Raw genomic sequence first — 22,732 nt, forward strand, 5'->3', positions numbered from 1 at the left:
TTGCTCAACCAAGGTCACACAGACAAGGAAGAGGTAGGATTTGAACCCAGGTTCTTTGACTCTAGAAGCCAGATTCTATGACTCTGCCAGGCCAGTGCACCAGGGCAGATTCTTTGACCTGGGTCAGGTCTCTCTGCTGAGTCCAGGCCAGGTCAAGCTTACTCATCATTCCTGAGACAAAGGGGAGGACAGCCTTTTCTTGGTAACCTGGGGTCATCATTATGAACATCAATGACTTTACTGCCTTACAGTGGTACCCTCAGGGGCTGGTGGGGTGTAGAGTGTTTCACTCCTCCCACTCCAAATGACCCCTGACTGCTGCATTTTTTGGGTTTCCTTCTCACTGCCCTTCACCCTTAGTGCCTTCATACTCTTCTTTCCCTTCTAATTTCATGCTTCTATTATTATTATTATTATTAAACAGTTAATAATTAATGGGGATTAATTAAATGGGAATTAATTAAATAAAAGGGAATTAATGTCTAATATTAGTGGAGAAAGTCACTTTCCTTCTCTAGGTGATAGTTTCTTAAAAATGAAAACAAAAAAAATTGTGTTTGCCGGCCTCCATGCTTTCCTGTCCAGTGCAAACCCTCTCTTCCTCTGTCTAATCTCTCATGGTGGTAGATTCGGAGAGGCAGCAGCTGTGCATCAAAGAGGGTTCGCAGCTGTCCAGAGTGATTGATTCCCCCTTGGCTTTTAACCAAGCACCAGGGCACAAAGCCGGTAATTGGTGGAGTAGTTCTATTAGGAAGCTGGCCTCTGGGTGTTTGTGCTGAAATGCAGCAGAGTTTTGAGAGTTGGGATTGGTTTGAGTTATAGTTTTAGAACTGGAAGAGACCTCAAAGGTCAGCTAATCCAGCTCCTTTGTTTTACAGATGAGGAGACTGAGGCCAGAGAGGTGACTTGTTTAAAGGCATGTGAGCAGAAGATGATGATGGAGCTGGGGCTTGAACCTGGCTTTTCTGGCTCCAAGCATGAGGCTCTCATCCATTGTACCGTGATTATTTATATCGGGAGTGGTCAATTTAAGGTGACTCTGTGGAATATGGAGGTGTATGAGATTCCAGTTAAGGCACATGGTGTTGAAGCTCTCTTTAGGACCCTGGGATTCAGTTCTAGGTTCACTGTGAGTCTTGAGTTGTTGGCATGGGGGGTTGTGGCTCAAAGTGTGAGGCCAAGGCTTTTTCCCTTGGGCCCTAGCACTGATTCTGACCAAGTGTTATCAGTATTTAGAGAGTAGTGATGACAAAGCCCAGGCAGATGCTAGATCTGATTAGCTTAGCTCTAAGCCATTAGAAGTGGCCACATGGGAAAAAGAGACTAGGAGGGCTAGGAGAACAAACAGACTAGGCACTTGGGGGGCTTGAGAGTGATTAGAGTGTTAGTGGGTCCATGCAACAGAAGCCAGGAAGCCAGAGAACTAAACTTATTAGAATCACACTTTTTTGCCTCTCCGTTCCCTTTATGGCATCTTTTTTTGTTTACATAGAGGATCTGTCTGGTATTCTAGTAGATTGTAAGCTCAAGGACTTTGCCTAAAGGTGGTACAGTGGATAGAACACCAGGTCCGGAGTTCCAAAGACCTGAATTCGAATTCAGCCTCAGATACGAACAATGTGACCATAGGCAAATCAAATTAACTGCTACTTGTCTCAGTTTCCTCAACGATAAAATGGGGATAATAATAGTGTCTAACTCCTGGGGTTGCTTGTGAAGATCAAAGGAGATGACGTTGGTAAAGTGAAGTGCCTGACACAAAGTTTAATAAATGCTTATTCCCTTCTTGAAACTTTGTATGTTTCTTACCTATTTTAGAAATTCAGGACTTTGAAATACCCACTCCTCAGACTAGGAAAAAATCTCTCAGCTGCTTTTCAGCCCCGTAGGAAGAGATGATCAATTCTCAGAGAGGTTTGCTCTCTGAAAGGAGATTCCTCACCTCTAGGAACCAAGGTCTTAGAACACAGAATAGCCAGTTAGCCATGTAGGGCCTGTAAGCTCTATGTCCTGTTTTAAACATCTATTTCCTACTCACTAAAGTTAATTTTCCTGTTAATTTTTCTTACTAACTGTGCGATTGTTGTTCAGTTGTGTCTGACTCCTTGTGACCCCATTTAGAGTTTTCTTGGCAAAGACTCTGGAGTGGTTTCCCATTTTCTTCTCGGACTCCTTTGACGGATAAAGAAACTGAGACAAACAGGGATGAGTGACTTACTTAGCGTCACATAGTGTCCGAGGCTGGATTTGAACTCAGGAAGATGAATCTGCATGATTTCAGGCCCAACGCTGCCCACTGTGTCACTTATTAATCAATAAGCATTTAAAATATGCCATGACCTGTGCTTGGTGCTGGGGATACAAAAACAAAAAAAACAAAAGAAAACAATCCCTAAAAAACCAAAAGTGAGGCGGACTCTGCCCTCAGGGAGATTATTTCCAGTCAATGGTATTCTGCCAGAAAACTCCAACTGACTTGGGCTAAAAAATTCTTTCAGTGTTCTTGCTTAATGTCTTACTGCTATGTTGAACCTGTTCAGCATCATTTTAGAGACTTTACTTACTTTATTTACTCCAATAAACCATCAAGGACTCTCTAGGTCTAAGGTCCCCCAGTTATTTCAATCCCCCAGAAGCCTTTGGTTCCTTTACAAAGAGATGGGAGGCAGAAAAGCAGGAGGTTCAAAGCCAATAGTCAAAGTCCTTAGGAGGCAGCATCCTTTTCAACCCTTTTTAACATTCCTATTTGAGATAGTTTTAGAAATGCACACCACAGCAATAAAACATGGAAAATACATTAAGAGAATATGGTAGAAAATAAGGTAGAATCTCTCCATAGAGTATGTGATGGAACAGAACTGCTGCTGAATTGTACAGTTGTCTGAGAGCCAGTTTAGCTAAGTTTAGAGTTCATCCCTAAGATGGTGGACAAGGAAGGATTGATTATGACAACTCAAAAAAAAAAATAAAACTATTTGCTGAGCTATAGAGGGGCTGTGCTCTGCACTGGTTGGAGGAACCACACCCTTGAAATCATAGATCCCTGCAGTATTGACATCTAATGGTATATTTAGAAAACCCAAGAAACTCAATGGTAACAAAAAATTGATCAAGATAATGATGGTTTTTATCAAGATAGCAGGATATAAGGGAAACCCACAAAAATCATGAATATATCACTAACTAAAAACAGAAACATGAGTAGAAAGGGAAATACTATTTACAACAAAGACAGTATATCAAATATTTAGGCTACTAAGAAACATTAGGGCAGCTAGGTGCATAGTGGATAGAGAGCCTGGCCTGGAGTCTTCTTCCTGAGTTCAAATCTGGCCTCAGACACTTAGGAGCTATGTGACCCTGGGCAAATCACTTAACCCTATTTGCCTCAGTTTTCTCATCTGTAAAATCAGGAGAAAGAAACAGTAAACCACTTTAGTATCTCTGCCAAGAAAGCCACAAATGAGATCAAAAGGAGTCAGACATGACTGAAATGACTCAAGAACAACAAAAGAAATATGAAAGACCCACGTAAAGACAATTTCAAGGCAACTTTAACAGAAGTAAGGGAAGAATTTATTTGGAGAGGCACCTCATGGTCATGGGCAGTTCTAGGAATCTAGGAAATCTAGGAAAAATTGCATTGTTACCTAAATTAATTTACAAATTGAATGTGATATCAATCAAAATGCCAGTGGGCTATGGATAAGAAAATTCCTGTGACTTCACCTCCTATTTTAATGAGAAAACATAAATTATCCATTGTGAGCGTCTTCTCTCCTGTTCTACCCCTGGAACTCCTGTAATAGCCTTTTATTCTTTGTTCTGATCTGAGAGGAAACTGTGGTTCTTTGCTTTTCCAAGGCCAATCCCCTCTACTTGTGCTCTTGACATCTATCCCAGCTTTCTCTCTGATTCATTCTGTTTTTCTAATTTTCATTTTCTCCCTTACTCTTAACTGTTCCTCATCTATCCATAAACATACCCAGCATTCCTCCATTCTTAAAAAATAAAACCAAAAAAGCCCTTCACATTACCCTGTCATCTCCTTAAGTTATTAGCTATATCATTAGCCAAATTCTTATAGAAAGCCATCTATACTCCCTGCTTCCATTTCTCCTACTCACTTCTCAACTGAAATTTTACTCTCTGCAGTTATCAGTGATGCCTGAGTTGTTAAATCCTATGACTTGGGAAATGATAACTACACAGTCTCATTGACCGCTCTGTGGGGTTTGTATTGATCCTCCTACAGATGAGTTCTTTCCTCTGTTTTTGTCCTAACTGCTGCTCCATACTGAATCCTCTCTGTGGACTCTGACTCATCTCAGACATCAAACCTGTTTTCAAATTGTGTTGGTTTTTTGCTTTTACAAATTTCTTGTCTATATTCCCCCTCTTCCCCCACTTTGGGTATTCATATAACTCCCACCTTAATTCAAACCCTCATAACCTCATGCCTGGACTATTGCCTTGTAATTGGTTTCCTTTTTGATCTACCAGTCCATCTTCCAAATCAGTTACCAAGCTGATTTTCCTAAAAAGCAGGTCAGAACACATCATCTCCTACTCAATGAGCTCCAGTGGCTCCCTATAAATTTTAAGATCGAATATAAAATCCTTTGTTTGGCCTTTAAAGCTCCCCACAACCTTATCCCTTCCTACTTATTTAGCCTTCTTAAGTGACCACAGATGCAAAAGTTAGGGGTATGGGAAAACACATTAAGCTTTACCTCAGTATGAGTTAGTTTACAAAATCTTTCCAAATGTTTTGGAAGATCTGTATTGAGGGTACCTCAAAACATGAGATTAAGAAGCTCCAGTTACAAAGGCTATTGGGATAAAAGGTAAAAGGAATTGAGTGGACCATCATTCTATTCACTGATGGACAGTGGTTCTCTGACCAAATCTATCTCATGTTACAAAGAAACACATTTGAGCCAAACAAATGCTCAAATCAATTAATGTAGTGTCTGCTAAATCCCTCTTGATTAGCATCTCTTCAGGAACTGATAAAATTTAGTTTCTTTACCTACAAAACCAAGTACTGTGTTTCAGATCCTATCAAGGCATAGTCATATTCCATGAGACTTCTCAAGTGTCTTCACTCATATTATTTAAAAGTGGATTCTGTGGAAGGAAATATCAAGTAGCTTGACCCTCCAAACTCTAACTACTCTCTTCCTCCTCCTCTAGTTCATATCCCAACCACGTATCATGGGATATATAGGAAGAAGAAGGAAATGTTTTTTTTTTTTTTTGAGAACTGACTGGCCCAGGGTTCTATGTTGTTCCCTTCTCTGGAGTAATGATGCACAGATACATACCTAATTGAGCACATCAAGTCAACTCAGCAAACATTTATTAAGCACCTACTATGTGATAGGCATTATGGTTTAAAGGAAAAACAGCAGAGAGTTGAGGACACATATACTCTGTGACCCTTTCCCTTAGAATGGAGCCATTTCCTTCTTCCATCTCCCACTGTAGATCTCAGGGCCACTTGTCTGTAAGAAGCCTACTCTCATACATGGTTAACGAAATGCCTGCTCCACCTAGTGGTCATGTAAACCATCCCAAAGGGGCTTAGATTTCCCCCTTCCTGAATACCACTTGGGACTTCTCTTTAACATCTTCCCCCCTTCCATGTCTATACTTGTCACCCCTCCACACCCCAGTGCCATCTATTCTCTTCAGGATCCCAATGTCCTCTGGCCATTGTTTGCCCAAGATCCCACATAGTATCCTCACCCAGGTCTTATTCCTTGGGCAAGGGCCCATATTTGGGAATTCTTCTGTCTCAATTCAAAACTCCACTGTTTGGTGTTTCATTCAGAAATTATTCTTGTAAAGCTATCCTTTTGGAAAGGATCTGATGAACTCAATCATACTAAGGTATGATGGCTTAATGTGTTTTCCTTCTCGGGAAGATTACATTTAAACAGATAATATTGTCTCTGCCTGAAGGAATGAACATAAAAGGAATATTTCAGTTATGATGTCCCTTTTCTCATGCCCCCCACTTGTGTGACTACATCGAGTCAAGATCACCTGGGAGGGTAGGTCAGACATGGGAATAGCAGCTTTTAAGGCAGAATTGTCCAGTGGAGAGAATGGGCTAGGGTTAGGGTGAATTGAGTTTTGGTGCCTGTTTTACCATGTACTAGTTGTATAATCTACAGAAAATTAATGAACTTCCTTGTGATTGTTTCCCTATCCACAAAATAGGAATAAAATTGACCTTTAAAAAAAGTAACATATTTTAAGCCTAGTTATCATCCCATATCTGACACTAGCTATGGATGAGTCACTCATGAGTTAACTTCTCTAGTAAGTTATAGTTGTGTTGTGATCCTTGGAAGACCAAGGAAGTCACAGATTTTTGACAATTGATACAGTCCTCATCAATTCAAATATTTGAATAAACAAACATATAAAAACATTTTTCATGAATTCATAAACTCTAAATTCTTTATAATCTGTTAAAATAAAGTATAACGAGTGCTCCGATTTCAAAGTTCTAGGGAAAGGGCAGACAATACAGTTTTCTTTTTAGTGTACTAGGGGCACGCCAGAAGACTTGTTAGTACTTTTTATTGTTATAAGGCCCCCATTCCAGAGTGGTCTTTTCACTGCCAGTAACTAACCCACCATTTCACTTAACCAATTAATCTCAATTAGCTTTTATGAAGCAACATTTAGTTTGAAGATAATGTAAGAAACAATAGATCGACCTTTTCCCCAATACCTGGGGCACTCTCTTTTCTATACCACCCCCATTTCCTGGGGAGAGTGGGTTCAGGCTTAACAGAATTCCTAGATAATATTGGTGTCACTGAGTTCTAGTCCAAACGTGGTTAAACTTCTGGATGCAGTCCGTATCTCTGCTCCCAATGGGCTGCATCTCAAAAGGATAAGAGCTTGGGGTGGGGGTAAGGGGAGGCTCTTGCTGGATTCTCTGGCTTTAAAACCTGGTAGGAACTCTGCTCCCAGACCTTCTGGTGGCCCCCTCTGATCTTTTAAAGCTTACAAGGTCATGGTCATTACTAATCCCCTTCACCTAAAACAGGAAAGAATAAGCACAAAGAGGGGAAAAAAGGCAATGTTTGTTTTCATTTGGATGGAGAGGGGTTCAAGACTCCCCCCCCCCCAGCATTCTCTCAATAGAATGAATCAGAGACAAAGAAAATGGTTGGGGTAGCTAGGTGGTACAGTGGATGGAGGACTAGTGCAGGAGTCAGGAGGACCTGAGTTCAAATTTTACCCCAGACACTTGACACTCACCAGCTGTGTGACTTTGGGCAAGTCACTTAACCCCAATTGCCTCATCCTGGATCATCTCGAGTTATCCTGATGAATATCTGGTCACTGGATTCAGATGGCTCTGGAGGAGAAGTGAGGCTGGTGACCTGCACAGTCCTCCCTCACTCAAAACAACGCCAAGTGCAAGTCATGTCATTATTTCTCTGATGGCATGGTCTTCTTCGGCAATGAAGGATGAACTCATACAAATGGCCCTGACTGATAAGTACCTTCTGAATTTACTCCAGTTCTGGTTAGTATGACAGTCAAAAGGGTTCTTCTTCATCATGTAGCTAGCAGACCAGCGTCAGTCAAAGAATACCTGTATGTCCTCTCCATCTCATCAAGGTGTCTCTGTTAGATATCATCATGACACTCTGGAAAGCAGGCTCCCCAGCCTGATACGCTTGGGGAATTGTGTCAGATTGGCATACTGATACCTGTTCAGCAGTCATCCCCCCTAGTTACAGAAAGCACATATTAACTCTAAGGGGCAGATGGATCAAGAGAGTCTGTCAGACTTCAAAGAGCTCCTCAATAAACCTGATGAAATTATAAGTAAGGGTCAATGTTTTGAGTCAATAATAAGACAGGGATCTTGTAATGATAGGTTGCCACTTCATGGCATATAAAAGCAAGCTGGTTGCATTCTGTCACATGATCACTCCCCAGGACTTGCTCTTTGTCTTTTCTCACGTACTTTCTTCTAGAAATTGATAATGAAGTAGAAGTGGTAGTGATAGTAGTTGTGTAGTAGTAGTAGTAGTAGTAGTAGTAGTAGTAGTAGTAGTAGTAGTAGTAGTAGTAGCAGTAGTAGCAGTAGTAGTAGTAGCAGTAGTAGCAGTAGTAGCAGTAGTAGTAGTAGCAGTAGTAGCAGTAGTAGTAGTAGTAGCAGTAGCAGTAGTAGTAGTAGTAGTAGCAGTAGTAGTAGTAGTAGTAGTAGTAGTAGTAGCAGTAGTAGCAGTAGTAGTAGTAGTAATAGTAGCAGTAGTAGTAGTTTTGGAGGGTAATCTTCCCTCCACCAAGATCAGTAAAGGTGGCTTTCAGTGCAAACACTAAGCAGCAGTAGACATATGCTTGCATGCAGTCTTGGAAGTGACTGAGGATCTTCTTCCTGAATTTCAACCTTCTATATAAAGAATAAGAGACTGTTTGAATTACTTAGGATACATGCTCCCAGAACTTATCTTTCTAGACAGAAGGGATGGTTTTCTTGGGCTTTAGTTGTCTCCTGGGTAAACCCCAAATCTGAGAGTACCTGGGTTTTGGAGTTTGAGTTCTTAACTCTTTTGTGCCAGGGACCTCATTCACAGTCTATGGACCCCTATAACTATGTTTTCACATACATAAAAAACCAAACAATAACATAGTACTTATAAGAGAAACCAATTCCATTGAAATGCATTTTCTCTCCCTCTCCCTCTTTTTCTCCCTCTTCTTCTCCCGTTTTCCAGATCCTATGTTTGGAACCCCTATTTAGAGGGAAATTTCTTGATGTAGCATGCTCCTTGGAGAAAAATGACTGGAGTTCACAAAGTTCTTGTTCTGTCTGGAAAGCAAAGACAGTGAGTTAATTGACTGGGCAGGCTTGATGAGAAGAGGTTTGTGTGTTCAGTAACCCGTCAAATATTCTTTCCTTCTGGGACAAGTTATTCTAGAGGGGAAGACCACTGGGTTTTCTACGAGACTTGAGGAGACTGCAGAGGACTTCTGATGAAGAGGAACTCACTGGAACGACAAAGGTTAGTCTAACAGCAATTCTAACTGATGAATATTTTATGTTTATTTATCTGTTCCTGGGTTCCTGGGTATCCTTAACATCTTATATAGTTTCCATCTTGCTATCTCACATGCAATCCTATATTGCATTGTGAGTGCCTGGGTAGCAGTTGGAGACCCTGCTGCCTGCATTTGGAGAAGCCTAGATACAAGCTATATGTAAACTTTATTTATTCTCCTGGGTCTAAAAACAAAACAAAATAGAAGTTCTCTGTTCTCTGTAGCAATACCTTTCCCCTTCCTGAAGTCACTGAGCAGTATTGTAAAAATGAAGACTGTTGGTGAGGGAGAGGATTCCTTCAGCCTGGTTTTGACATTCCTTGATTGTCATAAGGCACTCTCTCAGATTGTAAATTGAAGAGAAGGTGCCAGTCTCTAATGGCAGGAGAAGGCGCTTCACTTTGTGCTCCTTATAGCAAGAAAATCACAGGGGCAGACAAATTTTTAAAAATAAAACCAAGGCCCTATTCCAATGCCCTGCTTAGATTTAATATCTTCTAAGACACTTTGCCCGATTTCCAAGGCAGTGGAAATTTGTTTTGTCTTCCACATTTCTGTAGCATTTTCTCTGTACTAATCATGAACTACCAAGAATTGCCAAGAACTGCCAAGTTCTGCCAAGAGCTAGCTTCAGAGAGGAGTCTAGGACTATGGAGGAAGGACTTTTGTGGGGTGACTTCTGCCCAGGGCAATAGTCTTCAAGGAAAAGCTCACACCAAGAGGTCATGAAGTTCTGCTAAATAGAGAGAGGAAACCTGCAGATTCGAATAGAAACTCTCTTGCATCACACTTGCAACTGGGACCTAGGTGCAGGTGTGCTGAGAAGGGTTCAGGCCTGGGAGGCCTTTGATCTGCACAAGCTTCTGTTCTACCAGCAGCTACCTCTTACCAATTCCAACAGATTCTGCACTTTTTTTTTTTTTTTGCTGCAGTAATATTTTTCTCATGTTTATTTTTAAAAGGTCTACATTTGTGGTGACCATCTCCCATTTGGGAAATTAACTGCATACAGATGTTAATGTGGCACAGTGTTCTCCCAGGACCAGAAACCACTGAGGTTTGGATATTGGTTCAAAAAGAAAAGGGGGGGGGGGGTGGGAAACCCAAGCCATCCTGCATCTCTCTGAAGCATGGGGCAAAAAATTCTCAACCTTCCATAAAATGCTTAAATGAGATTTAATATTGGAAATTGAAGGGTGGACAGGTTTTTAAGGTTTTGTGCCCAAGTGTTAAAAGCTTCCATTGAAATTGTCATTTGTTAGGCATTTATGGATGTGTCTGCAGAAAAGGGATCTGCTGTCTCAGCACAATCTTTAAGCCTCTTGGCTTTCAGTCTGTGGGGACTTTGAAGTATGTACAAATGCTTAGCTCCCCACCCTGTCCAGCATCAGGCTTAGGCCCCACCTCTAATCATAGCTAAACAGTACTAGGCTTAGTTCTCTCTCTATCCTCGAGCCCCTTGATCTCCCCACACTTGTGGCCCACAAGTGTGAATTCTCTCCGGAAGTCCTGATATGACTCATCCCAAGGGGAGACAGAAAATGATTTGCTGAAGTTTGAGGGAAATATCCAGAACTGAATCCCAGGACTCCTGTTGATTCTCTTGGATTTAGGGAAAGTTCAATAGGATCTCTGTCCCTGATACCCCAACATCACTTTTCCCTAAATACCTGCTCTTGGAGTTACAGGAGACTCCCACGCTTCTTGGTCTCAAAATTCTGACTCTACAAAATACAGCTTGCTTCTCTTCATCCTTTCCAAGGAGAATATCATCCAATTTTGTCTCTTCCTTTACAGACAAGGGAATTGCAGCTCTCAGAGGGAGAAGATACTTCCCTAAAGTTACAAAACAGGTCTATGGCAAAGGTGGGGTGAGAACCCAGTTGTCTTGATTCCTGATCCTGTTATCTTTCCACAGAACCCTTCAAGGACCCTTATTCTGAAGCCTTGTTAGATGCTTCTCTCTTTTAATCTCCCTTGTTGGGTCTTATAGGCTGAGCATGAACTGCCCAAAAGATACATGTAGAATAGTGGAAAGAATATTGACCTAGAAGTCAGAAGAGCTGGGTTTTACTGCTGACTCTTCCATTTTTCTTGAGGAAATAATTTATTCTGTCTGAGTTTCTTCAATAAAAGTGTCCCCTCTAGCTCGTGGGTCCTAGAAAATCTACTCCAGGTACAAAGCGCTTTGTGGATCAACATTTTTAAAAATTTATTTATTTTTAATTTTCAAAATTCACTTCCATAAGATTTTGAGATCCAAATTTTCTCCCCATCTCTTCCCTCCACCCACCCCAAGACACTGGGCATTTTGATTACCCCTTCCCCCAATCTGCCCTCCCTTCTATCACACCCCTTCCTTCCCTTATCCCCATGTGGTCTCTTTTCTTGTAGGGCAAGATAGATTTCTATGCCCCATTACCTGTATTTCTTATTTCCCAGTTACATGCAAAACCAGTTCTCAACATTTGTTCCTAAAACTTTGAGTTCCAACTTCTCTCCCTTCCTCCCTCCACAGCCATCCCCACTGAGAAGGCAAGCAATTAAATATGGGCTATACATATGTAGTTATGCAAAAGACTTCCATAATAGTCATGTTGTGAAAGACTAACTATGTTTCCCTCCATCCTATCCTAACCTCCATTTATTCTATTCTCTCTTTTGACTTTGTCCCTCCCCAAAAGTGTTTACTTCTAATTACTCCCTCCTCCCATTTGCCCTCCCTTCTATCATCCCTTCCCCACACCCTACTTCTCCCTTTCTCCCCTGCTTTCTTGTAGTGTAAGATAGATTTTCATACCAAATTGAGTGTGCATGTTATTCCCTCCTTAAACCAAATGTGATGAGAGTAAGCTTCACTTTTTCCTTCTCACTTCCCCCTTTTCCCCTCCATTGAAAAAGCTTTTTCTTGCCTCTTTTATGGAGATAATTTGTCCCATTCCATTTCTCCCTTTCTCCTCCCAATATATTCCTCTCTCACCATCTTAATTTTATTTCTTTAGATATTATCCCTTCCTATTCAACTCACCCTGTGCCCTCTGTCTATACGTATATAATTCCTCCAACTACCTAAATACTGAGAAAAGTTTCAAGAGTTACAAATATTATCTTTCCAAGTAGGAATGTAAACAGTTCAACTTTAGTAAGCCTCTTATGATTTCTCTTTCTTGTTTACCTTTTCATGCTCCTCTTGATTCTTGTGTTTGAAAGTCAAATTTTCTATTCAGTTCTAGTCTTTTCATCAAGAATGCTTGAAAATCCTCTATTTCACTGAATGTCCATTTCCCCCCCTGAAGTATTATACTCAGTTTTGCTGTTAGGTGACTCTTGGTTTTAATCCTAGTTCCTTTGACTTCTGGAATATCATATTCCAAGTCTTGTGATCCCTCAACGCAGAAACTGCTAGATCTTGTGTTATCCTGATTGTATTTCCACAATACTTGAATTGCTTCTTTCTGGCTGCTTGCAATACATTTTCTCCTTGTCCTGGGAACTCTGGAATTTGGTTACAGTATTCCTAGGAGTTTTTCTTTTCATATCTCTTTCAGGAGGTGATCAGTGAATTCTTCTAATATTTATTTTGCCCTCTGGCTCTAGAATACCAGGGCAGTTTTCCTTGATAATTTCATGAAAGATGATATCTAGGCTCTTTTTCTCATCATAGCTTTCAGGTAGTCCCATAATTTTTAAATTGTTTCTCCTGGGTCTATTTTCCATGTCAGTTGTTTTTCCAATGAGATATTTCACATTGTCTTCTATTTTTGTCCTTTTGGTTTTATTTTGTAATTTCTTGATTTCTCGTAAAGTCATTAGTCTCCATCTGTTCCATTCTAATTTTTAAAGAACTATTTTCTTCAGTGAGCTTTTGAACCTCTTTTTCCATTTGGCTAATTCTGCTTTTTAAAGCATTCTTCTCCTTATTGGCTTTTTGCACCTCTTTTGCCAATTGAATTAGTCTATTTTTAAAGGTGTTATTTTCTTCAGCATTTTTTTGAATCTCCTTTAGCAAACTGTTGACTCACTTATCATGATTTTCTTGCATTGTTCTAATTTTTCTTCCCAATTTTTTCTCTACCTCTCTTATTTGATTTTCAGAATCCTTTTTGAGCTCTTTTGTGGCTTAAAACTACTTCATATTTTTTGGAAGTTTTGGATGCAGAAGCCTTGACTTTGATGTCTTCCTCTGATGGTTTGCTTTGTTCTTCCTCATCTAAAAGGATGGAAGAAAATACCTGTTCACCAAGAAAGCAACCTTCTATAGTCTTATTTTTCCCTTTTTTGGGCATTTTCCCAGCCAGTCACTTGACTTTTGAAACCTTTGTCAAGTGGAGGGTATACTTTAGGAATCTGTAAGTTCTCAGTTCCTCCAAGGTGGCACAATCAAGGGAGAGGAGTTACTCCTCTCCTGGCCTGAGTTCTGGTCTGGGAGCAACCACAAGCTTTTCTGCCCAGGATCTGTGAGTAGAATTCCCTCTCCAGAGCCTCCACCAGGTCTACCACATCAGTGCTCTTCCTCACCCCAGGACAGCCACTCAGGGCTGAGATTCAGATCTGCTGCTTGATTCCCCCAGGGTCTTTAGACAGAGGGCTCCTAAAATGGATGCTGCTACATGGCAACTGCTGTTGCCTTGGGGCCAGGGTCAGACCATGTTCCCTTCTACCCAGGTGAAAGGGCTTTCTCACTGACCTTTGAAGCTTTCTTTGACGTTTGTGGGTTGAGAAATTTGGGAACTGCAGCTGCTATCTGTGATTCCGTGCCCTGAAGCCTGTTCCAGTCCTGTCCCTGACACTCTGCTCAATGAAGGCTGGGCTGTGCTCCACTCTGGGCCTGGTGTGATAGATCTTCCTTGTCAGCCTTCCAGGCTGTCCTGGGCTGGAAATCTCTTTCACTCTCTCATTTTGTGGCTTCTGCTGCTCTAAAATTTGTTTAGAGTAATTTTTTACAGGTAATTTTTTCTGTCCTTCTACTCCACCATGTTGGCTCTATCCCCGTGGATCAGAATGTAAAGCCAGAGCCCATGTACCCCTAGTTGAGAAAAACTCCACTTTTCTTTCCCCCCTACCCCAGGTAGAATTTATTCTTTTTGGGTTCCAAAACCATGGGTGAAAGAAGGAATACACATAGGAAATACATGTGTGGTTGCCCCTTAATTTATTATAGATCTTTTGCTATGGAAATTTGCTACAGGAATTTGCCCTTCTAATGCCATAGATTCACTGATCTTCCCTGGCAATATCCTCTTGCTGCTCTCTGTTGTCTGACACATCTCTATTCTCTGTTGGACCGTTGTCTTTGCTAGGTATTTTTCTGCTGGCCTCATGATTATTTTGATATGTTTCTGTTGGTCTTATGGTCTCTGAGTTTCTTGCTGCTACCAGTTTATAGATTTCATCACTGTAGTATAATTTGCTGGCCATCTTGACTCCTTTCTGCTAAGATACAATGACTAGAAAGTTTCTTCTTGATAATGGCTGGCACATGGGCTCTGGCTTTAAATACTGATCCATGGGGGCAGAGCCAAGACGGCAGAGCAGAAGGGCAGACCTGCTCTAGCTCTCCCCCCCAGTTTCCTCCATGTTCTAGGACCTTGACTCTAGGCTATGAACTACCACAAGCAGATGAATAAAATCTAGTCAGTGTGCCCTAGGCTAAAATGAAGCTCATTCTTTTGACTGTCTGTCACTGATTCTAAGTCCAAAGTGCCCAAAATGATCTGATTTAGGGGTAGAAAATTCTTTATTACTCATGTTTAATCCCTGTTGGTGATCCTGTGCCTACCAAAACCCTCTTCAAGGACTCTGCCAAAGCATCCCTATAGGAGTTTGTAGGGAAAGTTTAGCAAGAAAAACAGCAAAGAGAAGGCAATTTCATTTTCCACCACCTTTCTGGTCCACATTTCTGCCTTTATTATGAGTATCTGTCAGCAACAATAATGTCCGCTACCACCTTGACTTTTCTTTTTGCCTGAATTCTGGCTGATTCCCACTTTTCCTTCTAAGGTTATTGCAGAGATTACATGAAATGATATATGGGAAAATACTTTATGAAGTGTACCCATGGAAAGCACAATTATGATGATTATTCTGCATTGACGCTCACTGTCACATCTCCAAGCCTATAGTTCATGTCTTCTTGGCTCTTCCTCCTTATGCCATCATTCAGGTTCCTGAGGCATAACAAGAAAATCCAATGATTTAAGGGGAAAAAAAAAATCCCCTAATTGTTGGAGGGAAATGGAATCACGTCCAAGTCCCTCCTGCTAGTGACTATCTGCTGCCCTCTGCTGGACGAATGTATCTCCCCTTGAAACTATTTTTGGTTAGAAAATCTTTAGCCCTGTTTCCTGACATTTTCTCTCCCATTAGAAATAGATTGATTTTAGAGTTAGGACTGGGGGCTCTGGGACCTTGGCCTTTAGGGAAGCTGCTACTTCCTTGTCTCTACACTTTTTCTAGAGGGTGTTCAAGCCCGTTCTTGAGTACCTGATTTCCAAAGCTTTTAGGGAGATGGGGGTAGGGTGTAGTGGTATTAACTAGAGAAATTCTCTGAATATGGTCTTGTCCCAGCATAACCCCATGTTCATGTCTTGACCTCTGGCCCCTCCTGAGCCTCAAGTACCTAGGAAAAAAGCAAGGAGGTGGGGAGGGGATCCCCAGCAGGAAGTAACAGTTCCTGGTGTCTAGGATAGACTGAAGAGGAGGGCAGTTGTGTCTTTCTGTCATTAATGGTTTTGTCTAAGTTAATGCGTACCCTGCAGACTGGGATAATAGCTTATCAGAAAGGTATAGCTTTCTCTAAGCAAAGCAGGGCATGTGTACCTAAGACCCCTCCTTCAGGAAGTGACCTAACTTTCTCCAGAAATTCTAGCAGTAGACCATGGGTGAATTGTGTGGTAGGAGCAAAGACTCTGTGTTCCTCCTTTTGGGGGAGGAAGCACCACTCTGTGATTTATAGGAGGCACATGGCTCTCATGTCTCCCTAACAACTGTCTAACTTTAGTAAGTATTTTTTTCTAGGAAAAAAACACTTCCCATCAGGCATGCAGTCTATGAAATAAAATCCTTTTGCCCTCTATCGGCCCTTCAGATGTGTAAGTTCCAGTACAGGTGTGGGTGGTTGCTGAGGGCCTAGGCCATTTGGGAAAAAAAAGCCTCCCTTTTGTCAGTGGAAAGGTCTCCCACAATTTTTCTCTAGGGGAAACTGTCTCTTTTACTTTCCTGTCTAGAACCTGGGCTGAAGAGAGCAAGTTGGAGATGGTTCTCAGGGTCAGAGACAGGCATCCTGGAGACTTCGAGGGAACAGAGAACTCAGTGTCTTTCACCTTTAATCCTTCTCACCTCAGACATTCTAACACTTTAAGTGTGACCTCAGACAAGTCCCTTTCCTCTCTTAGGTCCATCTTGTCCTCATCTGTAAAATGAAGATGTCAGAGTATATGATCTCCAAAGTGTCTTCTGGCTCTAAATCTCACAACAACATATCCTATAACCGTACAACTTCCTTTTGCTTTTCCTTTCTCTTCTTGGCTAGCTTGTTCTCTCTCTTTTCTTAGTCAGAAGCCACAGGCAAAGAGCTGGAGACAGAACATTCCCTGGAGAACATTCCCAGAACTAGAACATCAGGGAGTTACACATCCAGGAGACGGTGAAGACCAAGAAGGAAAGCCAAGGGAAAAAAAGCTATTTGATTAAATCTGGATGCATCATAGAGCTTAAAAAGGCATATGATTCAGGCGAAATTTCAGGAACAGTCTTGGTGGTTTTGTATTTCCTGTTTCCTGATATCTTAACGGTTATTTTCTCATTTTTCTTAGGGGCTTGGGTTCATTACTTTTTTTTTTTTTTTCACTTAATCACATGGAAGAGTCAGCCAATCAACACCTGGTTTCCCCGGAAGCTCTCCCCAGCTCTTGTTCCCAACAGCCTGAAATGAAGTGAGGTCAGGGCAAAGTTTAGTGGCAGCCAATTAGGCTGCCAACTCCATCCAGGGGAGGGCCCTGGGGCTGTCTGTGGAGGGGCCAGGCATGTGTTGATTTGTGTAGCTTCTTTGCAGGAGGAAGTCACATCTTTTATCTGTGCCCAGTACTTTTCAGATCCAGTGACCCTGGACTGTGGACATAGCTTCTGCCAGTGTGAATTGCCCTGTGGGGAGACAGGACCGACCTTCTGTCCCCAGTGCCAAAAGACCTTCCTGCAGAGGCCTATGACCCAAATGCCAGCCTGAGAATTTGGTGGAATCACTGGCCTGCCAGCTCTGGGTCCAGACATGGATTCCTCTGCTCAATTATGTGCCCAGCACAGGGAGGCCCTGAAACTTCTTTGTCAGGAGAATCAGAAGTCTATTTGCATGGTGTGTCATGCCATCCAGGTCCATGACACTCATCCTCTGTTGCCCAATGATGAAGCTGTCCAATACTGTCTAGTAAGTATTATGTCAGGCACCAGGGGAGTCATGCTCTTGGATGGATGGATGGATGGATGAATGGGTGGGTGGGTGGATGGATGGATGGATGGATGGATGAGAAGAAAGAACATTTGTTAAGTACTTAACATATGTCAGGCACTGTGCTGAGTGCTTGAGATATAAATACAAGCGAACAAAATAATCTCTTCCCTCAAGGATCTTATATTCTGATGAAGGAAAACAGCATATAAAGAAAAACTAGAACGTGAGGTGACATGGAGCGTAGAAGTTGGAGTGCTCTGTAACATGAACCCCTAGGGCCGTAGGGTAGACACCTGGATAACTACAGAGTGGGCCAGCTTCCTTAGTTAGTGAGTCCTGGGGCTTATTAGGATCTTTATCCCAGCAATCAAATTTTTGAAATATTCCTGGAAAGTACATTCTCTCTCCAATTTTTATAGCATGTCAAAATTAAAATTTAGAGGCAGATAAGCATGGTGGACAGAATGCTAGCCCCAGAGTCAGAAAAACCTGAGTTCAGATCCAGACTCAGACACTTACTAGCCGGATGATCTTGGCAAGTAAGTCAGTTTCCTCATCTGTAAAATAAGGATAATAATAACACCTATTCTTCTCTCACCATGGCTTTTTCTGGTTTTGGTTTTTAAGAGAAATTAAATATATAGGTAGTAATAGTGATTTTTCCTTGGAAACAAATGACACTGTATTACCATATCCTGAAGCCACTTCTGTGGCTGTCCACATCCTCCTTTGATTAGTTCTTGACCCTTCCATGTAACCAACCCATCTATCTCTTCCATATTTTACCTTGAGACTTTCTTATGTTCAGGGAGGTATGTGTGTGTGTGTGTGTGTGTGTGTGTGTGTGTGTGTGTGTGTGCATGTGCATGTGTGTTTTGGTTGATGAGAAATTCTTTCACTCATCAGATGTCTTCATGTTTTCATCCTCTTAAAAGTGGAGGACAAGATGTGGGGGTCGAATTTGCATTTTCTTAAAATTTCGTGTAGGGCCGTTATAGGGTGCAGTGGCTAGAGTGCTGGGCATGGAGCCAAGAAGTCTTATCTTTCTAAGTTCAAATGTGGCTTCAGCTGTGTAAGTCTGGGCAAGTTGCTTAACCCTATTTTCCTCAGTTTCATCATCTATAAAATGAGACAGAGAAGGAAATGGCAAACCACTCCAGTACCTTTGCCGAGAAAACCCCAAATAGAGAGTCAGATAACGCTGAAAACGACTAAACCACAAATTTCACAGGGTTGTTGTGAGATAATGAGATAATATTTGTAAAGCATTTAGCACAGCAACTGGACCATAGCAGATGCTTAATAAATATTATCCTCTTCCTCCTTTCTCCCCCAAAAAGACATGTGATTGGATAGATAGGTGGCCTAATGGTTAGAACACTGAATTTGGACTTGGGAAAAATTGAATTCAAATTCTGCCTCAGACAATTACTATGTTATTACAGGCAAGTTATTCAAACCTTTGTTAGCCTCAGTTTCCTCATCTGTAAAAGAGGGAGAATAATAGCACCTACCCCCCCCTCAGGGTTTTTATAGGATCAAATGAGGTAAAGTCCTTTGCAAATCTTACAGTACTATCTATGTAAATGTTAGCTATTCCCCCTTCTCCTCCTCATTATAACCCCTGCTCCTGTTTAGGTTAAGAACAAAAAGTTATCTTTTTAAAAGTTGTTGCTTAGATCTGTGAACAAAACTCCTTTTCTGGACAATCCTTCCACTGATGCAGCAGGGTGACGAGCGAAGTGTCTCAGAGAGTCGCCTGGTGAAGGTTAGTGACCACACCAAAGTCAATAGAATGTATTGAACCAAAGTGGCAATTCAGTACAATGGAGTCCATAGTGAATCTGGAAACAGAAGTCAGAGAACATCTACCACTGACTACCTTGGCAAATCACTTAAATTTTGCTGGGGCCTTAGTGCTTTCTGCATAAAATTAAGCATTAAATTTCCTCTCTGGGCTGCTTTACTGAAGACTGGCTGGACTTTCACTACCATTCCATGTTAGCTAGTATCTTTATCCCCACTCCCCTCCAACTTTTCAGCTTCCTTTTATGTGATGTTTTTCTCAGTTAGAATATAAAATCCTTGCAGGTAGGGACAGTCTTGCTTTCTGCTTGTTTTTGTACTCCCAATGCTTAGCACAGTGCCTGGTACACAGTAAGCACTTAATAAATGCTTCTTGACTTGAAATAGAGAGGAGATTGTAAGAGCATGATTGTTGTATTAAGACAAATCAAGCTGTATTCAGTGAGTAAACTGTATATCTAAAAATGACCTACTTTATATATTGTATATAGTGATCTCTTCACACTCTGTAGTAAAGTTGGTTTGTACCTGAATTGACCACTCTGACTTCCAACCCAATTCTTGGGACTGCATGAATGCATTTCCTGCTTTATCAGGCTGGAAGACCCAGACCAGAGATGACAAGACAGTGGGAAATGAAAATAGAACAGCAGGGCAGAGGATAGAACAGGCAGACTGTGGTGGAAGGTCCGAGTGTATTGTGGCAGAGAAAGAACATGGTCTCAAGAGGAGAAATTTCTAACCCTTTGGACAGAGGTAGTTTTGAATAATGGGGAAAAGCCTTACATATTTATGTGTATACATATACATGTAAGTGTGCATGTATATATGTATATGTATTTATGTATGTGTGTGGGTAGCTAGGTGTCATAGTGGATGCAGCACTGGTCCTGGAGTCAGGTGGAACTGAGTTAAAATAGGACACTTGCTCGCTGGGTGACCCTGGGCAAGTCACTTAGCCCTGTTGCCTCAGTACCTCATCTGTAAAAGGAGATGGAGAAGGATATGGCAAATCACTCCAGGATCTTTGCTAAGAAAACCCCAAATGGGGTCTCGGAGAGTCCGACATGGCTGAAAAACTCAACAAAAACAACATACATACATTTCATCCATCCATCTATCCATCCATCCATCATCATCTTCCTTCCTTCCTTCCTTCCTTCCTTCCTTCCTTCCTTCCTTCCTTCCTTCCTTCCTTCCTTCCTTCCTTCCTTCTTTCTTTCCTTCTTTCCTTTCTTCCTTCCTTTTTCTTATTTGCTTTATCATTTCTAGGACTTGATTTGGTTTCATCATATTCAGGTCAGTTTGTCAAGTCTCCCACAGGGATTCAGCCTTCTTTCTAGGAAAACTTTGTGGGCTAACCACCTTGGCTTAGTCCCTTTGTCTTAGAGAATTACTAAGGCTACAAAGTTTACCTGAAGCCGAGACTGGATATTGTGGGAGAAACAAAACTGTCAGATAAACTTAAGTGTATTTCTTAGGATAAACTGCATACTCATCTGGCATTCCTGAAGACAGAAAAGGAAGAGTCCCTAGAGACAAAACTGAATGGAGAACAGGAGATCCAGGGGATGCTGGTAGGTGGACAACCTGATATCTGCACATTGGTCTGAGAGAGAGAGAGAAACTCTGCGGGGATGAGAAAGAGAAGGAACAAGATGACCCTTTAACATTCCTCTAGCAGACCTTTATCACATTTCCCCTTTTCAAGTCCTTTGGGAAAAATAGGGCAGCAATCTTTCATGGTTCGGTTCCCTTGCCATTGACTATGGACAGGGCAGCATAGCTTTTACAAACTCAAAAGAAAGTGATCAGTGTAAATTTATGTTCTGGATACCCCAAGTTGTTCCACTGCCCTCCTCCCTTAGGCTCATATAGAAGCCTAATCAAAGCGACTTAAAAAGGTACTGAATTCAACTTTTAATTTTACAGAGGACTGGTACTGCATCGGATTTAATTAATTTGAATGGGAAAACCACAATCTGTTTTTTTAGCAAATACCAAAGAATTGCTTGCTCAAGGTAGAGCCTTGGAGAGTTAAAGAGAAACCATTTATTCTATACATGTATGACATATATGTACAAATGCCCATACATATACACACAAATATTCGAGGGCATATGTCCAGAGTCTTGGAAGCAAAATTCTATTATATGGCTTTGACTCTAAGTCCTTGTCTTTCAAAGTTGGATCAATCTGTTCTGCCTTGGGGTTTGTAGTGACTAGTGTGGTGGGAGGTGTTGTTTGGGGGCTGCCTTTATTCCTTCCTCCCTTTCCCAAGATTCTTTTAATCTAATTTAATACCAGGATCCTTCATGCCCCAGAGTAACCCCCAGAATCTAGGCAGGGCAATCCTAAAGGGTCCTAGAAAGGATTCTTGATTTGGAGAAGCCTAGTCTTCTCTCCTCTTTCCCCTAGGATCTAGTCAGTATGGAGATGCAAAAGGTGACAAGCCACTTTAGCAAAATGCAAGAGTTTCTGAAAGACCAAGAGAAATCACTGTTGCTCCAGATGGAAGAGCTCAACAGGGACATTACCCAGTGGCAGGAACAATTCGCCAGCCAGCTTTCCAACAAGGTATCACACCTCAGCAACCTCGTGGCTGAAATAGAAGAGCGATATCGGCATGCTGTACCGGGACTGCCAGAGGTGAGGGGAAAGAAGGAGGCTGGGGCTCTGGTGGGGAGGCCTTTGGAAGCATGGATCAGGGCAGGAAAAGAGACTAGATCTAACATGAAAGCAGAGAGCTCCAAGTGGGTAAAGAAGCAGGAATGAAAGCATCTCCAGCAAGAGAGTTGTCTCTGGGTCTGGGCCTCTTGTCCCGTCTTCCTTTTCCCTCCCTTTGTTCATCATTGTTTTTTCACAACTCCATCAGCTTTAGTGCTTGTTTAATCTTCACTATGAGAGAAAGGAGTTTCAGATACAGACTACATACAATTGAGGTTAGTTCAGTCAACTTAATTTAATTTATTTCAGCCAAAGAGTCCTCAGATGTTTTCTATGCAGAGGGCACTGTGTTAGACCACAAAAATACATAAAACCTACCCTACTTTCACTTTCTCCTGGGAGGGTTACAAGATGTGTACAGATAAATTTAACACACGTGATTTCAGGTGGGAGAATTTGCCAACAAGAGTCAGCATTCAGATTCCACTTGGCCACTTACCAGTTGTATGTCTCTTGGCAAGACTCTTAACCTCTCTGTGCCTCAGTGGGGTGGAGATTAGGAAAAACCTCTCCTAGAGGGGTGAAATCTAAACGGGCCTGAGAGAAGGCAGGAGATAGGATTAAACAGAACAGAGTCCCTTCAGGGGTTTTGTTCAATCTTTCATCCATGCCCTATTTGCCCCAGAGAAGGAAAGTTCCTGCTCTTTTGATCCCACTTTCCTTAATCGGAGT

The 22,732-nt window shown here is 41.6% G+C and overlaps 1 protein-coding gene across 14 annotated transcripts in view; it reads left to right on the forward strand.

The window, feature by feature from the left end:
• LOC140521092 (E3 ubiquitin-protein ligase TRIM7-like) overlaps positions 1–22,732 on the forward strand; it is a 93,344-nt gene that overhangs the window by 62,914 nt on the left and 7,698 nt on the right. For 8 of the 14 annotated variants that reach the window (XM_072635773.1, XM_072635777.1, XM_072635781.1 and 5 more), the window contains 5 exons: positions 8,757–9,044; positions 10,044–10,138; positions 10,879–17,503; positions 20,815–20,910; positions 21,752–21,982. In XM_072635773.1, the coding sequence (XP_072491874.1) occupies positions 17,348–17,503; positions 20,815–20,910; positions 21,752–21,982 (483 nt within the window). In that variant the 5' untranslated portion in view covers positions 8,757–9,044; positions 10,044–10,138; positions 10,879–17,347. Of the gene's footprint in view, positions 1–8,756; positions 10,139–10,185; positions 17,504–19,165; positions 19,296–20,814; positions 20,911–21,751; positions 21,983–22,732 lie in introns of those variants that run through there. The other 6 variants (XM_072635787.1, XM_072635776.1, XM_072635782.1 and 3 more) reach the window with 6 other exon arrangements.

Source organism: Notamacropus eugenii, chromosome 1 (assembly GCF_028372415.1).
Source record: "Notamacropus eugenii isolate mMacEug1 chromosome 1, mMacEug1.pri_v2, whole genome shotgun sequence".
Taxonomy (NCBI): Eukaryota; Metazoa; Chordata; class Mammalia; order Diprotodontia; family Macropodidae; genus Notamacropus; species Notamacropus eugenii.